This window comes from Bos javanicus, chromosome 6 (assembly GCF_032452875.1).
Source record: "Bos javanicus breed banteng chromosome 6, ARS-OSU_banteng_1.0, whole genome shotgun sequence".
NCBI classification, from domain to species: Eukaryota; Metazoa; Chordata; class Mammalia; order Artiodactyla; family Bovidae; genus Bos; species Bos javanicus.
The window spans coordinates 81,121,337-81,143,104 of NC_083873.1; the positions used below are offsets into that span (position 1 = coordinate 81,121,337).

At 37.1% G+C, this 21,768-nt stretch overlaps 1 protein-coding gene across 10 annotated transcripts in view; it reads right to left on the bottom strand.

The window, feature by feature from the left end:
* The window catches only part of EPHA5 (EPH receptor A5), a 415,456-nt gene that overhangs the window by 17,667 nt on the left and 376,021 nt on the right, over nt 1-21,768 (bottom strand). For 9 of the 10 annotated variants that reach the window (XM_061420302.1, XM_061420298.1, XM_061420297.1 and 6 more), the window contains 3 exons: nt 17,355-17,416; nt 15,404-15,613; nt 11,791-11,940 (listed from right to left, as the gene is read on the bottom strand). In XM_061420302.1, the coding sequence (XP_061276286.1) occupies nt 11,791-11,940; nt 15,404-15,613; nt 17,355-17,416 (422 nt within the window). Of the gene's footprint in view, nt 1-11,790; nt 11,941-14,672; nt 15,171-15,403; nt 15,614-17,354; nt 17,417-21,768 lie in introns of those variants that run through there. The other variant, XM_061420307.1, reaches the window with a different exon arrangement.

Consider the following 21,768-nt stretch of genomic DNA (forward strand, 5'->3'; position numbering starts at 1 on the left):
ATCTATTTTTAAAAATTATTTTCTTTCCTTCTCTGACCATCTAGTCTTACAAGTCAAGGGTCCCCAAACTCCGGGATCTAAAGCCTGATGATCTGAGGTGGAGCTAATGTAATAATAATAGATATGAAGTGCACAATAAATGTAATGTCTTTGAATCATGCCCCCTTTTTTCTTCTCCTCCAACACCCCATACTCTAGTCCATGGAAAAATTGTCTTCCATGAAACTGGTCCCTGCTGCCAAAAAGCTTGGGGACTGCTATTATATGTTATCGTGAAATGAATAAATTAAACCAATTCCTTAGTTTTAAAGGAATTTGTAAGTTATCTGATCTGAGAAATTATTTCCATAATATATTACTTTTCTTTTCAGCTGTAATTTTATATATAGATATAATATTCTGTCTCTAAGCTAACTTAGAACTTGGCCCTGTAATTAGGTTATTGAATTTAATTCTAAATTCATCTTTAGAATGTATATTTAAAATATATTTAGTGCTACAATTTTAGATTTTATATTTGGACATTGTGCAGTTTTGTTTTTGTTTTTTTTTCATTTTTACCTATTGTTCCTTTCATGGCTTGAGGTAGAAATGAATGGTGTTACTACTCTGGTGGTTTGTGAAAAGCTAGAAATCTACCACAGTTCTATGTAGGCTGTTCATTTTACCATAAAATTTACAATGTATGGCCAATGAATCATAATCTAATGAATTGACTTTGTTATTATGATTATATTTCTTAATATACATGGTTGAGATGAACAAATGGAAAGATAATAAATAAAAAGATAGCCAGAATTTTTACAGACAACCTGGCACCATTTCAGACTTCTATAACTGAAATATTGTCATATGCTATGCATTTTCTTGGCACTGACATGTAAATCAATAGTCTGAACACAATTTAAAGAATGCTGCCTCTTCTTCCAATACATATGTCCCAACACTGAGCACTATTGTGATAAGGCAGTAATTACCTGATGGTGACTCTTTTGGGCCCTTTCCATGATGCAAGTATCAGGAGGTTCATCTTTCAGGTACATATACCCTTTCTGGGTATGGTTTGCTTTTGCTACCCACAGAGCTCTAGCTAGTATTTACAGGTTGGAATGCCTGATCCACAAACATGAACTCACACCTAACATATCACGTAACAAGAATATCCACATCATAGTAAAGGATCTGTGAGCTTATCACATACATAAGGATATGCTGGTAAATATTTAACAACTTTCTCTTCTTGGGGGGAATTTATAACATTGCTTTGTTGTTGTTGTTGTTCAGTTGCTAAGTCGTATCTGACTCTTTGCAACCCCATGAACTGCAGCATGCCAGGCTTCCCTGTCCTTCATTATCTCAAATTCATGTTCACTGAGTCAGTAATGCTATCTAATCATCTCATCCTCTGTCACCTTCTCTTTTTGCCTTCAATCTTTCCCAGAATCTGGGTCTTTTCCAGTGAGTCGGCTCTTCACATCAGGTGGCCAAAGTACTGGAGCTTCAGGTTCAGCATCAGTCCTTCCAATGAATATTCACGATTGATTTCCTTCAGCAGCGACTGGTTTGATCTTGCTGTCCAAAGGACTCTTCACCGTACCACAATTTGAAAGCATCAACTCTTCAGCGTTCAGTCTTCTTCATGGTTCAACTCTCACATCCATACATGACTACTGGAGAAACCATAAGCTTGACAATAAGCACCTTTGTTGGCAAAATAATGTCTCTGCTTTGTAATACACTACCTTTATCATTGCTTTTCTTGCAAGGAGCAAGTCTTTTTTTTTAAATTTCATGGCTGCAGTCAGTCTGCAATGATTTTGAAGCCTAAGAAAATAAAATCTTCCACTGTTTCCACTTTTTCCCCTTCTGTTTGCGATGAAGTGATTGTACCAGATGACATGATCTTAGATTTTTTAATGTTGAGTTTTAAGCCAGTTTTTACACTCTCCTCTTTCACCTTCATCCAGAGGCTCTTTAGTTCCTCTTCACTTCTGCCATTAGAGTGGTATCATCTACATATCTGAGATTGTTGGTATTTCTCCAGGTAATCTTCACTCTTCACTTCACTTCATTCAGCCTGGCATTTCACATGATGTCTCTGCATAGAAGCTAAATATGCAGGGTGACAATATACAACCTTGAAATACTCCTTTCCCAATTTTGAACCAGTCAGTTGTTCTAAGTCCGGTTCTAATTGTCATTTCTTGTCCTGAATGCAGGTTTCTCAGGAGACAGGTAAGGTGCTCTGGTACTCCAACTCTTTAAGAATTTTCCACAGTTTGTTATGATCCACAACAAAGGCTTTCACATAGTCAATGAAGCAGAAGGTTTTTTTTTTTTTTTTTTAAGTTTCCTTGCTTTTTCTGTGATACAATGGATGTTGGCAATTCGGTCTCTGGTTCCTCTGCCCTTTCTAAATCCAGTTTGAACATGTGGTAGTTCTTGGTTCATGTATTGTTGAAGTCTGGATTGAAGAATTTTGAGCCTAACCTTACTAGCATGCAAACTGAGTGCAATTGTCCGGTAGTTTGAACATTCTTTGGCAGTGCCCTTCTTTTGGATTGAAATGAAAACTGACCTTTTCCAGTCCTGTAACCACTGCTGAGTTTTCCAAATTTTCTAGCATATTGAGTGCAACAATTTAACAGCATCATCTTTTAGGATTTGAAATAGCTCATCTGGAATTCCATCACCTCGACTAGCTTTGTTCATAGTAATGCTTCCTAAGGTCCACTTGACTTCGTACTCCAGGATGTGTGGCTCTAGGTGAGTGATCACACAATTGTGGTTAACTGGGTCATTAAGACTATTTTTGTATAGTTATTCTATGTATTCTTCCCATCTTTTCTTACTCTCTTGTACTTCTGTCAGGTCCATACCATTTCTGTCCTTTATTGAGCCCATCTTCCCATGAAATATTCCCTTGGTATCTCCCATCTTCTTGAAGAGATCTCTAGTCTTTTTAATTCTACTGTTTTCCTGTTTCTTTGTGTTGTTCATTTAAGAAGGCTTTCTTATCTCACTGTGCTATTCTCTGGAACTTTGCATTCAGTTGGTTATTTCTTTCCCTTTTTCCTTTGCCTTTCACTTCTCTTATTTTCTCAGCTATTTTTAAGCCTCATCAGACAACCACTTTGCCTTTTTGCATTTCTTTTTCTTGGGGATGGTTTTGATCACTGCTTCCTGTACAATGTTATGAACTTCCAACCAAAGTTCTTCGGGCATTCTGTCTATCAGATCTAATCCCTTTAATCTACTTGTCACTTCCACTGTATAATTGTAAGGGATTTTATTTAGGTCATACCTGGGAATGGAACTTCACTGTTGCTCAGATAGTAAAGAATCTGTCTGCAATGCAGGAGACCAGGCTTGATACCTGGGTCAGGAAGATCCTCTGGAGAAGGGAATGGCAACCCACTCCAGTACTCTTTCCTGGGGATTCCCATGGACAGAAGAACCTGTCAGGCTACAGTCTGTGGGATCACAAAGAGCCGGACATGATTGAGCAACTAACACTCCAAACTCCTGAATGGCCTAGTGGTTTTCCCTACTTTTTAAAATTTAAGTCTGAATTTTGCAATAAGGAGCTCATGATCTGAGCCACAATAAGCTGCAGGTCTTGTTTTTACTGACTGTTTAGAGCTTCTCCATCTTTGCCTGCAAAGAATATAATGAATCAAATATTTTCTTACTTATCTGATATAAACACTCCCTCTATGTCAGCTGCAAGCTACCAACACAATCTCATTCAGGTGGAAATGTTCTGAAAATTCTCTGTTATGTGCTGGTTCCAGCAACCATTATACACAGTTCATTATCCAGAAGCAACAAACCTCACAGAATGCTGGAAGACTTTTAAAGACACCACTGAAGCACAAACATGGAGGCAACACTTTGATAGGATTAGGTGTCATTATTCGGGATGCAGTTTATGTATTGAATCAGAAATTTCTACATTGTTCTTTATTCCCAGTGATTCTTGCTAGGTGACAACAGGTTATAGATGTGACCCAGGGCACTCTGGACTATCTGTGACCAGGTACAAGCACAAGAGAAGAGGTGTCTTTCACCATGATGGCCAAGATTATTGATATTGAAGAGCAGGAAGCATTGGAACTGCTTTCACACAGTTGGGGCAAGGAGAAATTTATGTGGACCCCAGGTAAAACTCTAAGGGGCTCTCTTGTTACTTCTTTATAACAACTGTGAACAGAACATGCTTACCTCCAAGAATGAAAGATTGATTCAGCCTACCAGTTAAGCCACCATGATTTGCCAGGTTGTTGGTGATGGGAAGTCAGAATGGATGCTGGAGGAGGGAGAGGTTAAGAACTATATGAGGTCCTGAGATCAGCTGAGGGGCTACAGTTTGGTCTGTAATTGGCCTTTTCTGAATTTTCCTTCAGAAAGAAAAGCCTACAGAATCATGGAACAGATGCTTCTGGAACTCGTGTGGAAAAGTTGCTTTGTGTTGCAAAAAAAGTGGAGCATGGCAACCACAAAAATCTGTCTCACATATCTTCATCTGCAGGCTTGGTAACTGACCTACAGACCTTAACCCTAACACCTCTAAAATTCATCATCATGTTATACCAAGGCCATGGTCTGTGTAGATTGAAAGTGAAAGTTGCTCAGTTATGTCTGACTCTTTGCGATCCCATGGATTATATAGTTCATGGAATTCCTAGGCCAGAATATTGGAGTGGGTAGCCCTTCCCTTCTCCAGGGGCTCTTCCTAACCCAGGGATTGAATCCAGGTCTCCAGCATTGTAGGCAGATTCTTTACCAGATGAGCCACAGGGAAGCCCAAGAATACTGGAGTGGGAGTGTATCCCTTCTCCAGTGGATTTTCCTGACCCAGGAATCAAACCGGTGTCTCCTGCATTGCAGGTGGATTTTTTTTTTTTTTTTAATTAACTGAGCTATCAGGAAAGCCCTTGTATAGATTACTCCCAATTACTGAATATGCTACTGATAAGATAGACACATTCCTATGAGACTCCTACAACAGCCAATGTTAGCTTGGGGACTCCTTGGCAGCCTTAGCAACCTCTCTTAGAAGTACATTTTGGTCTCAGATGCCGGCCTCCACCATCCTTCCTCTGATCTCTATCTGGGACCAGATTTGCATCACAGTCTGACATCTCTCCCAGCATCCTCTCATCCTTTCCTCTTTTTCCTCATAAGCATTCCCTTTAAGAATGAATTTATTCCCTTTAAGAATACATTAATATACAATGTATATGGAATTCCCTCTTGACATAGGCTTCTTGGAGGATCTAAACTAGTCCAGGCATTATATAATAGATTGTTGTTGTTCATTCGCCAAGTCGTCTCTGACTCTTTGCAATCCCATGGACTGCAGTACACCAGGCTTCCCTGTCCCTTACCAACTCCTGGAGTTTGCCCAAGTTTATGTCCATTGAACTGGAGATATTATAGGTACTAAGATGCAATATATATGTATATTATCTGCACTCATTTTTAACACATATCTGCAAAATAAGAATTAATACACATTTTACAAGTGAAACGTGACATTCCAGAAGGTTAACCACTGCACACATTCACACAAGTAACAAGTGGCTGTGGGAAGACTCACATCTAAGTCTCTCTGGCATGCAATTATGTAGATCTTTCTATCTAAGCGCTGAGTCACTCTACTGAAATGAGAAATTACTACCTCCCCAGAAAATAATTTGGGACAAGTATGGATATTACTGGGACTTCCCTGGTGGCTCAGACGGTAAAGTGTCTGCCTACAATCCGGGAGACCTGGGTTCAATCCCTGGGTCAGGAAGAGTCAGACTTCTTCCACAATAAGAAAAAAATTAATATCCAGAATTAAAATGAGCTATTTTGAAAGATAGTGCATTCTTCATCACAGGAGATGTGAAAGTGTAGGCTGGATAAGTGAGTGGCAGGAAATTGGTAGGGAAACGTCAAGCATCACCATGAGCTCTGAAGAATTAGGTTCTACATAGACTGTGAATGCTTACGTTGCTTGGTATTCACTCGAACCTTCACAGATGAGTCCTTCATAGATACGAAGCTCCTCCAAAGTAAATGGAGTTTAATAATATATTCCTGGAAATTATCTCAAATGCCACAGAAATAGTTTCATATAGACTAATTTTTTTCCCTGGTATTTCTTCCCTGTTTCCAATAGCTATTAAAAAAGTATCAAGTGTATCTTTTTCTTCATACACAATCTGAGAGAATTCCAGAGAATAGAAAGATCTTAGAAATCTGTTCAAATCCATTTCCTTTATAATCACTGAAGCTGACCAAGAGCTATCGAATCAAAGATTATTCTATTCTTTCAATTTAAGATTTTTGTTTTAGTTGTTTCTAAAAAACAAGGTATAGAAATTTTAGACTGATATTTATGTCTCACTTTTCCCCAAAAGGTAGGAATTTCCATGAAGTTACCTACCAGCCCCTAAACTAATTAATTGCATCCAAAGGCAGCGTTATCCTTAGAAGACCAATAATCATTTGTCCAGTAGACTCATTGAGACCAAGAATAATTTGCTCAAATTATTGGTAATTTGTCAAATCTTGGTAATTTGGAGTATTTGGGTGAGAACTAAACTCCTCATACTTCAGTTAATTACAGTATGCTGTATGTTACCATAAACTGTTCTTTTTTGTTTTGCCATTAAAAACTTCAGCAATGCTGTATACATATACACACATCATTCTATCCCATCAGAAACTGAAACAAACAAACAAAAAATTGAAAGAGAAAGGGAGGCACATCTAATACAAGGTGAGTTCACATCCTTTGGGAGTCAAAGATATTTGTCACCTTAAAGGTATGATTTAGGCTAACAGAAATGGTATTAGAAATCTGAATGAGAGAATAGCATTGGAACATGTATACTACCATATGTAAAATAGATGATCCAGTGCAAGTTTGATGCATGAAGCAGGGCACACAAAGCTGGTGCCCTGGGACAAGCCAGAGTTTGGGGTGGGGAGGGAGGTGGGAGAGGGGTTCAGGATGGTGGGACAAATGTGCACCCATGGCTGATTCATGTTGATGTATGGCAAAAAACATCACAATATTTTAAGGCAATTATCCTCCAATTAAAATAATTAATTAAAATTAAAAAAACACTTAAAATTTTTTAAAATGTATTGCTTAAATAAGTTTTTAAAACACTTTATAACTTATGTGTTTAGTATACATTATGTATTCATTTTGTTTTTCAGTTGCTAAGTCATGTCCAACTCTGCAACCCCATGGATTGCAGCACTCCAGGCTTCCCTGTCCTTCATCAACTCCCTGAGTTTGCTCAAACTCATGTCCATTGAGTTCATGTGGCCATCCAACCATCTTATCCTCTTTCACCCCCTTCTCCTCCTGCCTTCAATCTTTCCCAGTATCAGGGTCTTTCCCAATGAGTAAAAGAGATTGTCACTAAATATAAAAATGCAACACACATCCTCTTATTTTGTTTCAAGTTCTGAAAAATGTTGACATTTAAAATGTTTGTTGTAAATAAGGAAGCTTCTACTGACAACAGGATATAATCTTAGCTTCCCAAACTTGAATCAGAGTTCATGGTCTGATATTTACCTAAAATCATATTCGTCATCTTAGCTGGTTTTTATTATATGTTGTCATGGCTTTTCTCTGTGATGATGGAGGCAATCCTAAATCAAAACAAACCTACTGCAGCATTCTGTCTCCCTGACACAGCAGAAGGGCTCCTCTGAGAGATTTAGATTATTCTGCATGTCTTGGTAATGTAACATTTTCATGGTAGCAAAGCCCTTTTAGAATCAGACAATATCTAGAATGCAGAGATGATAGAAAAGATCATTTAAAACTGCCAAATCAGTACTTCTATTTTGCTTTCTGAGAATCATTTTTCAAAAGAAATATTCAGTGATCGTGGTTTTAAAATATAGTAGATTTTTCATGTTTCTTGGATACAAATTTTGATAAGAAATTGAGGCATACCAAACTTAATATTTAACTTGCTGAGAAAATGCAAGACATGTGTTGGACATTCTATTAAAGGCAGACATTTTAAAAAGATCTTTAATTGTATAGTAATTTTCTGTAGGTTCTTAGAAAACCCAACCAAGGCCAAAATATTAGCTTTTATTTTTATTGTGTTCTGAAAATATTACATTAGCACTTCCTTGTATCTTCTAAACAGTTTTAAATAAAGTTATCTGAAAAAGTATCAAGACTCTCTAATGGCTGAAAACAGGAAAAATATCTTTTCCCAATCCTTCACACCTTTTTGTTTCTATGTCCTTTTCCATGTAAATTTAGATTGTCCATTCACAATGAGCTGATTATGGGAACTGGACTGATCCTCTGATTATGGGATTGGACAATGGAATGTGCAGGCTGAAGTGCAATTGGGCTTATTCTCACCCTTCAGTCACATGGCAAATGAGCTCATATCTAGGCTAGCCTGCTGGTCTCTGATAGAAGATGAGGGCCATGTGGAACAAAGCCAAGGTGTACCAGTATATATCAACCAGTCCACAGGAGCATGAGCAAGCCCAGTCCAGATCAACAGAAACACATATGAGCTTTCACCTAACATTATATTCTACTTTGATCTATCATATTTATGACAGATAAAGCTATGTCAGGCATGATGGTCAATAATGTGAATAATAATGCTACATATATTATACACATATTTCAGTTCAGTTCAGTTCAGTTCAGTCACTCAGTCGTGTCCTACTCTTTGTGACCCCATGAACCACAGCACTCCAGGCCTCCCTGCCCATCACCAACTCCCGGAGTCCACCCAAATCCATGTCCATTGAGTCGGTGATGCCATCCAACCATCTCATCCTCTGTCATCCCCTTCTCCTCCTGCCCTCAATCTTTCCCAGCATCAGGGTCTTTTCAAATGAATTAGCTCTTCGCATCAGGTGGCCAAAGTACTGGAGTTACAGCTTCAACATCAGTCCTTCCAATGAACAGCCAGGACTGATCTCCTTTAGGATGGATTGGTTGGATCTCCTTGCAGTCCAAGGGACTCTCAAGTCTTCTCCAATGCCACAATTCAAAAGCATCAATTCTTTGTTGCTCAGCTTTCTTTATAGTCCAACTCTCACATCCATACATGATCACTGGAAAAACCATAGCCTTGACTAGATGGACCTTTGTTGGCAAAGTAATGTCTCTCTGCTTTTTAATATGCTGTCTAGGTTGGTCATAACTTTCCTTCCAAGGAGTAAGCGTCTTTTAATTTCATGGCTGCAATTACCATCTGCAGTGATTTTGGAGCCCCAAAAAATAAAGTCTGACACTGTTTCCACTGTTTCCCCATCTATTTGCCATGAAGTGATGGGACCGGATGTCATGATCTTAATTTTCCAAATGTTGACATATTTGGGAAGGACTAAAAATAATTTCAAGTGACAAATCAGAATTAAATATATCTCAAGAGTGAGAAGGAGCTATAACACCAAATAGGGATAAATGTTTTCCTCGAAAGAAGGGAGCAGCCTTGTTGGCATGACAGAATGAAATACTCTCATAAAGACTAAAGGAAACAGTGGCATTGAAATGAGCCTTGAGAGAAGTCCAAAGCCAAACCATATGTTTCAAGTTAGCATTAGACATTTATCTGGAGAGTGTAGCAAATAGCAAAATAGGTCTGGTCTCTGTCTAGACTAGATTAATCCATAGTAATTATTACATACTGAATTGAATATTTTATATTCAATTAGAAGACTGATTCAATTGGAAACAGTGTGGAGGTTAGGTATAAAATTTTGGAGAGCCAAGCTGAAACTTCTGGCATAACTTATATTTTTGTGGCCTAAAGAAAGTCATTTAATCTCTCCAGTGTATTAACTGGGAAATGGATAATAACCCTCTGATTGATTCCTAAACATGCAATGATTTCATCACTTTGGCCACAGTCCTGGCCCTAAAATCATAAAGTTGATGACAGTAGATGATATTTTCTCTCAAATTTAGAGAAACATAAAAGTCAGCATCCCTTCTTTGCTTGACTAAGTCAACCAAACAGGACACAAAGAAAACTAGTTGTAGCGTTGTAGATGACAAAAAGAAAGGGAGAATCATTGCCTTGCAGTATGCTTGCTGAGAGGCAGGAATCAATCAGCTTAATTTCCTATTGCTATCCAAGAAGAATGCTGTTAAATATTTCTTGGGAAAGCCAGAGGGCGACCTTGACTTCTCATCTAGGGAATCTGAAGGAGGCAGGCTGGTTAGAGCAGCACTGAAGAAGGATTCTTTACCAGCTGAGCCAAGAATACTGGAATGGGTAGTCTATCCCTTCTCCAGCAGATCTTCCTGACCCAGGAATTGAACCCTGTTCTCTTGCATTCAGGCGGATTCTTTACCAGATGAACTACCACGGAAGCCCAGGACAGCCTGCAATAGTACCTAAAAGAGGGGACACTGATAGAACAACCAACAAGAATGTGCTGTCCTCTGGTGAAGCAGACATGTGTGAGGCATCATAAGAGGCTGTGAGGTGGGGAGCAGGCAGTAAGTATGGGAATTCTCGGATATCAGCTGGAATACAAGGATCTCACAGAGAGGACAGCAAAAATCTGACAATTCTTCCTTCCCAATCTCCCTACCTGGTGTCAGGCTGACCCTATTGTTATAGAATACACTTTGAAATGGATGTAGGATTGACTTCGATTTAGACTGGACTTGGATTTTTTTATCTGAAAGTGAATCTTAATTACTAGCATGGTACTGCTGATTCACCAAAATGCAGCTGGAGAGTTACAGTACCTGTGTAATAATCCCTAAAGGCGTAGGAGAGGGAGACTTTAGAGAGCATGGACAAAAGAAATAATTGGGGAAAAAAGAAATGTTTTAAATCGTCATGGTGATTTATTGAGCTAAGCTTGTTCATTATGCTGTTATTTTCTACAAAGAAGTAATGAGCTATTAGTTGTTAAATCATTTAAAACAGTATAGGCATAGAGTATTGTTTTTGTTTTTGATACAGTAAGGACTTAATACATGTTAGCTTTTATAATTATTTATTTGAATAAAAATATCAAATTTCAATGTGATTCAAAATAGAAAGGGCTGTACTGAATAGTCACAATGGAAAATTACAAAGGAAAAGACCAGAGAGAGTCATGTGTCAAGCATCATTCTGAACCTGAATAGAAGATTCTTTTTTGGGGTCTTTAATTCCAAGATTCTATTATTTTAAGCTTGAATTATTTCTCCATATGGGAAAAAAGCAGCTTTCTTTTTTTTACTTTTTACAAAATTAAACAGACAATATAACTCTTCCTCTATTTTTAAATATAAAGAAACATAGATTATTTCTTTTTATTCTCTAAGAGCATCCACTGTTAAATCAATATCATTCATCCTTTTCATATGGAGTATTAGCTCCTTTTATCAGGCACATGTTGTAAAAACTTGCCTGTCAGTATTCATTCTTTGATGGCTCTTTCTTCATTTTTGAAAATGATACTGACATGAAATGAGTGAAACATCATGATAGTATAGCTAGAACTGTCCTGGCAAGGGACTAAGCTTTTATATAACAATAACTTGCTTTCCTTTGTGCTAACTTATTTTGAGGTTTTGTATAAAGGATTTTAATAACAACAAAACAGACCAGAGGTTAAGCAAAGAGCCTTTCACTTTTTTAAGCACCTGTCATTTTCAGAAATACACATATATATACACATATACACACTTATATTTGTGTGTGTGTGTGTGTGTGTGTATATAAAAATCGCATGACTCAGAGACCTATATCTCATTTCAAATTTTAAGGGGACTAGTTTTGTACTTACATCTTGGTTGGTCATCTCCCAGTAGGGTCTTTCTCCATAAGATACAACCTCCCACATCACAATTCCATAGCTCCAGACATCACTCGCAGAAGTAAACTTTCGAAAAGCAATAGCTTCTGGGGCAGTCCATCTGATTGGAATTTTGCCTCCCTAAAATTGAAAAAGAATAAAAAAAATGCCCACATACTTCAAATGTATCTAAGGATACTTCTGCCTTACTGAAAAGATGTAGAAAGAGATGTAGCATTTTTAAGTGAATCTGTTTGACAGCATGCAGTCTCCTTTCACATATCTCAAGCCCATAAGCACTTGTAGACTGACTACTAATTGGCTGTCCAGAAGCCTTCTAGTTTAAATTCTGTCTGACTGCTGGAACACATACAGGACCCACATCTCAATTACAGTATCAGGATGGCAACTTTAAGTGGGGAAAGCAGGCAGTAAGGCAAATCAATAAGGTATACTTTCATGACTTGCTAACAGAAAGTAAAGGACTCAAATTCCCAGAGTATCACTTTTTCCTTTAATATAGGGATTGTAAATAGAAATTCTTGATTGCTGAATGCAATCCTGAGAAGTTTCAAAGTTAATAAGACAAGCATGAAAATCAGATATATTAAAAAACAAAACAAAACTTGGTTATACTTTCTCCTGACACTGTGCAATTTATTTTAGACTTGATTTCTCTTATTTTTTATTGTCATACTTCTGTGTGTATTTGATCAAACTGACTATTTTTAAAAGTAAAAGGCACGTATCTAAATTAGAGTCAACCAAATTAAAAATTATTAAAATTAGATTATGGGGGAACACTCACAAGGTTATCAAGTTTGGGTTTTTACATGATAAAAACTATGATTTGGTAAGTTTTCTCTTAGTTTACAAAATAGACAATTTTATATCTCACCCATTTCAGTGTAAACTCTTTTCTCTTAAGTTTTCAAAGAAGGAAAAATCCATGCAACAAATATGTCATCTATAAGCAAATACACCTTAAAATAGAGACTGAGAGAGAGAAAAATGTGGGTTTTAAATATTTTCTTGGAAGAAACTAAAATATGTATTCCTGTTTTGCAGGAAGAAAAAAATTTAATTTACCTACTAAAAAAAAATGAACCAAAGCTTCAAGACATATGAAGAAATAACAACTTCATGTAATGATTGAAATTTCTGTGAGTTGACATTAATTTGAATTATTCAAGCTAATTTTGAATTATTTGCTCCTTAGAAACATGATAATACCACTTTAAGAAGACTCTCCTGAAACATACTTTTGTTAATTAAATATTCACAGGCAAGATCACATCATTAGGCCAACTAGGTGGCATTTGGGATGGCCTATATTACCATTATATATTTTATTATATGTATTTATTATATAATATGTGTATACATACACATATGTATACATAATAATATATGTGTTAACATATATAATAATATATGTATACATAAATAGTTGTTCAGTCGCGTCTGACTCGTTGCGACCCCATGTGGTATAGCAGCCCACCACGCTCCTCCGTCCATGGAATTCTCCAGGCAAGAATACTAGAGTGGGTTGACATTCTCCAAGGGATCTTCCTGATCCAGGGATTGAACCCAGGTCTGCATGGCAGCCAGATTATTTACCTTCTGAGCCACAGGGAAGCCCTTATGATTTCTCTTCAAACTGCAATTTGTCGATTATTTTAAACTTCAGCCTGGAAGTTTTCTCCTGGTCCTCTGACCATCATATCGTATATCAGTATTATCTGAAGTTCCCTCACTGACTCATCTCTCAGTATATGGATTTTCCACAAAGTGTAACCATACCCCATTTCGAGGAGTAAATCTTGAGGGCCTCATCTTTGGCTTCCTTCCCCCTCCTTCTCCACTAGCATAACACATTTACACAGATCTTGACAAATTCACTTTATACATTTATTAATAACTAAGACACCAACCAACCATACTGGGAACAGATTTTTCTATAAACTCAGTCTTGTTTAGGCCAAGTTTATTAAGTGTAACTCTAATCCCAAGAGAATCCCTACTTGAGGTTTCAGTTAACAGAAATAACGACAATAATAATTAGGTCTAAAAGACAGGAAAATCCCACCAATTAATTTATTGATTTATTAGGCTGACCAATGGAAAGTTTTGTTTGCTTAGGTAAGTTACTCTTGATCTTCAGCATAGTGAAATCCTAATGATCCATAAATCACACACAATGAAAAAAAAAACAGCCTTATAATCTAAAATAGACTAAAACAAGTAATTTTAAAACATTGAATTAAATTAGAAAATGTTCACATTTAGCATAAGTGATGTCAAAAGTATTCTGTATTGAAACAAAAGTTAACAACATTGTATATATAGTGAAAAAGATATAATGATAAATTCCTGCCTTCGTAAGACGTTTAAACATTGAGGATGTTTTGATGACCTTCAAAAGATTTAGAACAAGTTTAGTTTATTATAAGGCATTAAAACTCAAGAAATGCAGTACATAGACTGCCCAGGAAATTCTGTTCCATCATTACCCAGAGTTTTCTACAGAAAGAACTGTCAATTGTATTACAATGATTCAGGAAGCAATTACTTTGCTGGAAAAGGGTGTTGATTTATGCTCATTTTGACAATATGATTTAGTGACCAATTTTCCATAGAAGCCGGCTTAACAGTTTACATGGTATAAAAGAAAAGCAATTAGGCATTAAAATACTTCCAGTAAATCAAAACTTTCTGAAGGAATAGCTCTTTTATTCCCTATCATATGAATATTTAGAATTTTATATTCTAAATATAATATTTATATTTAGATATTTAGATATTTCTGTACTTGTTTTATACATGAACAAGTGTATATATATATATATATACATGAACCCTATATATAGGGTTTATGCTAAAGGACTGATGTTGAAACTGAAACTCCAATACCTTGGCCACCTCATGTGAAAAGTTGACGCACTGGAAAAGACCCTGATGCTGGGAGGGATTCGGGGCAGGAGGAGAAGGGGATGACAGAGGATGAGATGGTTGGATGGCATCACTGACTCGATGGACATGAGTTTGGGTGAACTCCGGGAGATGGTGATGGACAGGGAGGCCTGGTGTGCTGCGATTCACGGGGTCACAAAGAGTCGGACACGACAGAGCGACTGAACTGACTGACTGACTGAAATGCTATACATGTTTATATATTCACATACAAAGCATATTAATATATTCAGATACATAATATGAGCACATATTACATGCATACATATATTATATGTTAATATATGTATATATTTATTACTTTTAATACAGGACATTCTTTAACTTTTACATTTAATACTGTATATGATTTTTATCAGTTGTATCCACTCTGAACCCAAACTTTTTATTTTCAGTATCTGTAGAAAAAAAATAAACAGTTAAGACTCATTACGTGAATACTTAGCTTATCTAAGTTTAATATTTGAATTTTCTGACATCTAACAAGGAAATTATTTGGACTTTTTTAGCCACCCTCTCTGTTTCCTCCCTCTTTCTTCCTATATTGGAGGAACTTCTTTTTCTTTTTAAAATCTTTAAATATTCAATGTCTCCAGTGTAGTATTTCAGAAGGCATTCTGTTAGATCTTACCCTTGTGGTGTAGGCTGCCTCAGGATCATCTTCCAGTACCCTGGAAAGCCCAAAGTCAGACACTTTGCACACAAGGTTACTGTTGATTAAGATGTTTCTGGCAGCAAGGTCTCTATGCACGTAGCCCATGTCGGAAAGGTATTTCATTCCTGCAGCGATGCCTCTCAGCATGCCAACCAGCTGGATCACAGTGAACTGCCCGTCATTTTTCTGTAAAGATTATACAGAAATATTAGTCCTGCAACACCTATCACTGGATCTTCCTTCAATCCTTAAATTAATACATACTACTACCAAATTCACATTGCAATTTCTATCTGAAGGAGAATGGAAAAAAATTAAGCAATAGACAGTAAACCTGATAACTGTATCAGTTACCAAGTGTATACAAAGTGTCCTCTACTCAGTGAAAGCAGGTGAAGGCTTTGAAAACCCTCAACCAAAATCTTATGTATTGCTGCTCTTTTCTGCTTTGTAATTCCTTTCTTAGTCATCAGAAGAGTGTTTTCATCACTCCAATTTAGTGCCTGCCTTGGGTTAACACTGCATATTTTAGAAGTGATTTAAAAGAAGCTGTTTGGATAGGCATATTGGGGTAAAGAAGTGGCCAGAGGAAATAAGTGAGATTCTGCAGTAGCAGATGAGGGAGGGAGGGACTGAGCAATGACCAGGAGAATGTTAGTATTTCTGGGAGGCTTGCGGGCACTGGATTTGGTGTAGACACACCGAATAAGGCTCAACTGATGCTTATTTTGAAATAAAGGAATGATGTGACCTTAAGGGGCTGATAAATAAACGTACAAGAAATTTGGCAGCAGAGTCTGGTAGAGGCAGGAGACTGGAAGGGAAATTTGCCTTACCATTGGACCCCTGTCATATTCTTAGGATGGTAACTAATGCCACTGCTGCTTCACTTTTCTAATCAATGACAGCTGTTGCCATTTGAGGGTGAAAGGTTGCCAGTCTACAGGTTTAATCAGGCCTGCAAACATGTTACATTGTTCAGCACATACTATTTACTAATAAAATGAGTAGCCAAAGTTTAACATTTGGAAAGTTGCGTAGTAAATTATTTTCCTAAAACCCAAAAGATCTAACAACATTGACTACCATCTATTATCACATAATGATTCTTCAAATACAGAAGTACAAGTAGTGGCTGGCCCTCAGGGGAGTTATGAGTCTGTTTGACTCTTTCATTAGTATATGATTTTCACGGATTTTATAGACATTTTCCCTGTTCTGCCTGATATTACGTATTTTGAGAAATTTAAATACTTATATTCTTTAAAAATTTTTTTTCATTGTAATTTATTTACAATCTTGTGTTAGTTTCAGGTGTAAAGTGAACCAGTTATACATATACATATATCTACCCTTTTTTAGATTCTTTTCCCAATAGGCAATTACAGAGTATTGAGTAGAGTTTTCTTTCTATACAGTAGATATTCATTAGTTATCTATTTTATATATAATAGCATCTATATCATCAATTTCAATCTGCAAATGTATCTCCCTTTTCCCCCACTGGTGACCATAAGTTTGTTTTCTACATCTGTGACACTATTTCTGTTTTGTAAACAAGCTCATTTATACCATTTTTTATATTGCACATATAAGCAATACCATATAATATTTGTATTTCTCTGTCTAACTTACTTTACAGAGAGTTAAATACTTATAAAAAATTCTCTTTTTCTCCTTTCCTTCATTCCTATCCACCTTCCTTCCTTTCCTCCTTTATTTTTTTTGGGGGAGACACATTAACATACATTAAATAAAACCCTAGAGACATGTAATTTGCATTTGTATAAGTTTCAAGCCAATTTTCAAGCCAAAGTTAATTTTTGTAGTACAATTATCCTGACTCCAGATATTTCTATTTCTCCTTCAACATCACAGTCAGTATATAAATAACACTTTCAATGGTTGCATTTATATAAAATCTTACCTTTAAAAATGTATCTAAAGAGCCATTTTCCATATACTCTGTCACGATCATCACTGGTTTACCTGAAAAGAGCACAGTGGTATAAACTGCTGCTTTTTTATTTTGTAGTCTTATCTAGGAAAAGTATGCATACTAAGTCGCTTTTGTCATGTCCAGCTTTTGCATGCCTATAGCCCACCAGGCTCCTCTCTCCATGAGATTCTCCAAGCAAGAATACTGGACTGGATTGCCATGCCCTCTTCCAAGGGATCTTCCTGACTCAGGGATCAAACCTACATCTTTTGTGTCCACCGGAGTTGGTAGGCAAGTTCTTTATCAGTAGTGCCATCTTTACCTGGAAGTTTTTATTTTTGTGTGCAAATTTTATATATATACATATAAAACATTATATACGTATATACGTATATACGTATATAATGTTTTATATGTATATATATAAACAGTCCTCTTTGAGTAGCAAGTAAATTCCTGGCATGATGATATCTTAGTATATGCTAAATGCGGTCAGAGAGAAGACAGTATCACAAGAATGATAAAGATTGATATTTAAGATGAAAAAAATTTCAATATCAAAGTCCATTTGTGTAGAAAATGAGTTTAAGGATGAATTTCATTTTAATAGAGGTAATGATATGAAATGTCAAATAATAATATCCAGGAAACACATTCATCTTTCTCACAAGTTAATTAAGTTGCTCAGTCATGTCCGACTCTTTGCGACCCCATGACCTGCAGCATGCCAAGTCTCCCTGTCCATCACCAACTCCCGGAGTTTACCCAAACTCATGTCCAATGAGTTGGTGATGCCATCCAACCATCTCATCCTTTTTTGTCCTCTTCTCCTCCTGCCTTCAATATTTCCCAACATCAGGGTCTTTTCAAATGAGGCAGCTCTTTGCATGAGGTGGACAAAGTATTGGAGTTTCAATTTCAACATCAGTCCTTCCAATGAACACCCAGAACTGATCTCCTTTAGGATGGACTGGTTGGATCTCCTTGCGGTCGAAGGGACTCTCAAGAGTCGTCTCCAACACCACAGTTCAAAAGCATCAATTCTTTGGTGCTCAGCTTTCTTTATAGTCCAACTCTCACATCCATACATGACTACTGGAAAAACCATAGCCTTGACTAGACAGACCTTTGTTGACAAAAGTTATGTCTCTGCTTTTCAATATGCTGTCTAGATTGGTCATAACTTTCCTTCCAAGGAGTGCCTTTTAATTTCATGGCTGCAATCACCATCTGTAGTGATTTTGCAGCCACAAAAATAAAATCAGCCACTGTTTACCCATCTATTTGCCATAAAGTGATGGGACCGGATGCCATGACCTTCGTTTTCTGAATGTTGAGCTTTAAGCCAACTTTTTCACTCTCCTCTTTCACCTTCATCAAGATGTGATTTAGTTCTTCTTCACTTTCTGTCATAAGGGTAGTGTCATCTGCATACCTGAGGTTATTGATATTTCTCCCAGCAATCTTGATTCCAGCCTGTGCTTCCTCCAGCCCAGCATTTCTCATGATGTACTCTGCATATAAGTTAAATAAGCAGAGTGACTATAGACAGCCTTGACGTACTCCTTTTCCTATTTGGAACCAGTCTGTTGTTCCATGTCCAGTTCTAACTGTTGCTTCCTGACCTGCATGCAGATTTCTCAAGAGGCAGGTTAGGTGGTCTGGTATTCCCATCTCTTTCAGAATTTTCCACAGTTTGTTGTGATCCACACAGTCAAAGGCTTTGGCATGGTCAATAAAGCAGAAATAGATATTTTTCTGGAACTCTCTTGCTTTTTTGATGATCCATCAGATGTTGGCAATTTGGAACCAGTCTGCTGTTCCATGTCCAGTTCTAACTGTTGCTTCCTGACCTGCATACAGGTTTCTCAAGAGTTCTAAATAAAAACTTTCATCCAGTCTAACAGCCCTACTGATGATCCCTGGAATATATGTTGTATTTTCCCAAATTTATTTCCATATTCTTGTAATACTTTTACTTTTGGCTACCTCTCTTTTCCCTCTAGGCCACATAGCTACAATCTCTATCAATCCAAATTTTTCCATCCCTCAAAACCCTGTTCTAGTTCCTCTTGCTATCTGGAAACATCTCTTGTAATCATTGTTCTGATGGATGAGGTCCTCCTCTTTTCACATCTGATATAAAACTGTAGCTGGACAGACTCTGAAGCCACACTGCTTGGCTTTATATCCTAGATTAAACAACTACTATCATATGATCTTAAGCAAATCAATTCTCATCTGTGTACCTCTTCACCTCCAAAATGGGGACACTAATGGCACCTGCCTCACAGAGTTATTGTGAGTATCCCCTAAGTCATATTGCTATCCAATATGTGCCCATAACTTAGAATTTAAATTTACTGTATATCATTATTTTATAAACTTTATCAACTTTGTGCATAAATGTCATTGCTAGATGTAATTTGACCAAGAGAACAGATCACATTTTACCTTCATAAAATTATGGCATTTTGTGTGTAATATGTCTGTGATATAAGATGAAAAATATAAGATCAAAAATATTTGCTATATGAAAAAATACCTAAAACAAGGTTGTTAGTTTTATCACTCCACATTAACCTCACTATATTTTTAAAAATGCCCTTTTATTCTTTAGTAAATGTATACTACATACAATTTTAGTGCTAAATTATACTGAGGTAAGTGGAAAAAGATCTTATGGTATGTCTATTGGTTAATTTTTTATATAATAAGGGAAATGGTGGTGGTGGTGGTTTAGTCGCTAAGTCGTGTCCACCAGGCTCCTCTGTCCATGAGATTTTCTAGGCAAGAGTACTGGAGCGGAGAAGGCAATGGCACCCACTCCAGTACTCTTGCCTGGAAAATCCATGGACAGAGGACCCTGGTAGGCTGCAGTCCGTGGGGTCGCTAAGAGTCGGACACGACTGAGCGACTTCACTTTCACTTTTCACTTTCATGCATTGGAAAAGGAAATGGCAACCCACTCCAGTACTCTACCCTGGAAAATCTCATGGACAGAGGAGCCTGGTGGTGGGCTGCAGTCCATGGAGTCGCAAAGAGTGGGACAAGACTGAATCGACTTAGCAGCAATAGCAGTGGATTGCCATTTCCTTCTCCAGGGGATCTTCCCAACCTAAGAATGGAACCCAGGTCTCCTGCATTGCAGGCAGATTCTTTACCGAGTGAGCTATGAGAGAAGTCCACAATAAGGGAAATGAAGCCTATCAATTATGAAATGCACTATAATTAACTTAATGGCATTGTCCAGAAAGGTACCTGTATTTTACTTGAGAAATGATTCATTCAGGTCATAGAATTAGAACTTTTAAATTTATTCAATCAACATTACCTTGAAGTGCAAACAGATATAAAAAGATAATTACATACAAAAAAGAAGCAACTAGGAAGAAAAAGGAGTTTTCATTCCAAAGTCACTTAAAACTCACTATTTAGTATAATATGGTGTATGTGCGTGTACTAAGTCACTTTAGTCATATCTCACTTCTTGTGACACTATGGACTGTGGCCTGTAAGGCTCCTCTGTCCATGGGATTCTCCAGACAACCATACTGGAGTGGGTTGCTGTGCCCTCCTCCAGGGTATCTTCCCGACCTTGGAATCGAACATGTTTCTCCTGCATTGCAGGCGGTTTCTTTACCACTGAGCCACCAATAGTTCAGTCTAATTTCTTACTCAGATAATTATCTTCTGTTAAAACACTTCACAGTATTATTCTTTGAATGGAATGTGACAAGTAATACTATAAAGGCAGATTGATTTCTCTCCTCCTCTTTAAAGTTTGTAAAAGTTATAAAAAAAAGTTTGCCTAAAATAATTTATCATATATTTGTAGTATACCTGTTACGTAAAACATCCCATATGTAGAAAATATGCATTAGAGTTGTCATTTGACTTGAACTTTGAAAGTGTCACCATTGTAACAAAAGGTGACAAGGACTTCAGGAAGAAGAGGTAGCCTGTATCTTGTCATGAAAGAGCTTGTCAACTTCAAACACAGCTAGAGGCCTGGATTTTCCTTTTATAATTCAGGAAGTTACAGGACATGAGTTGGGGAACACTGATTTTTAAAATGACTGGAAATACAATACCAGGAAAAAAAAAAGAGGGACTCATGTTGTATTTGTAAATGGCCATGGCAATAAACAAACAAACAAAAAAGATTATAAATGCCTTTTCTCCTTAGGATTACTGTAATCTAAGTTCATAAATTGAGATATGCTCCCAGATTCAGTTCACTTTAGTTTAAATTGCTCAGTCGTAACTGACTCTTTATGAGCCCATGGACCACAGCCCGCCAGGCCTCCCTGTCCATCACCAACTCCTGGAATCTACTCAAATTCATCTCCATTGAGTCGGTGACGCCATCCAACCATCTCATCCTCTGTCGTCCCCTTCT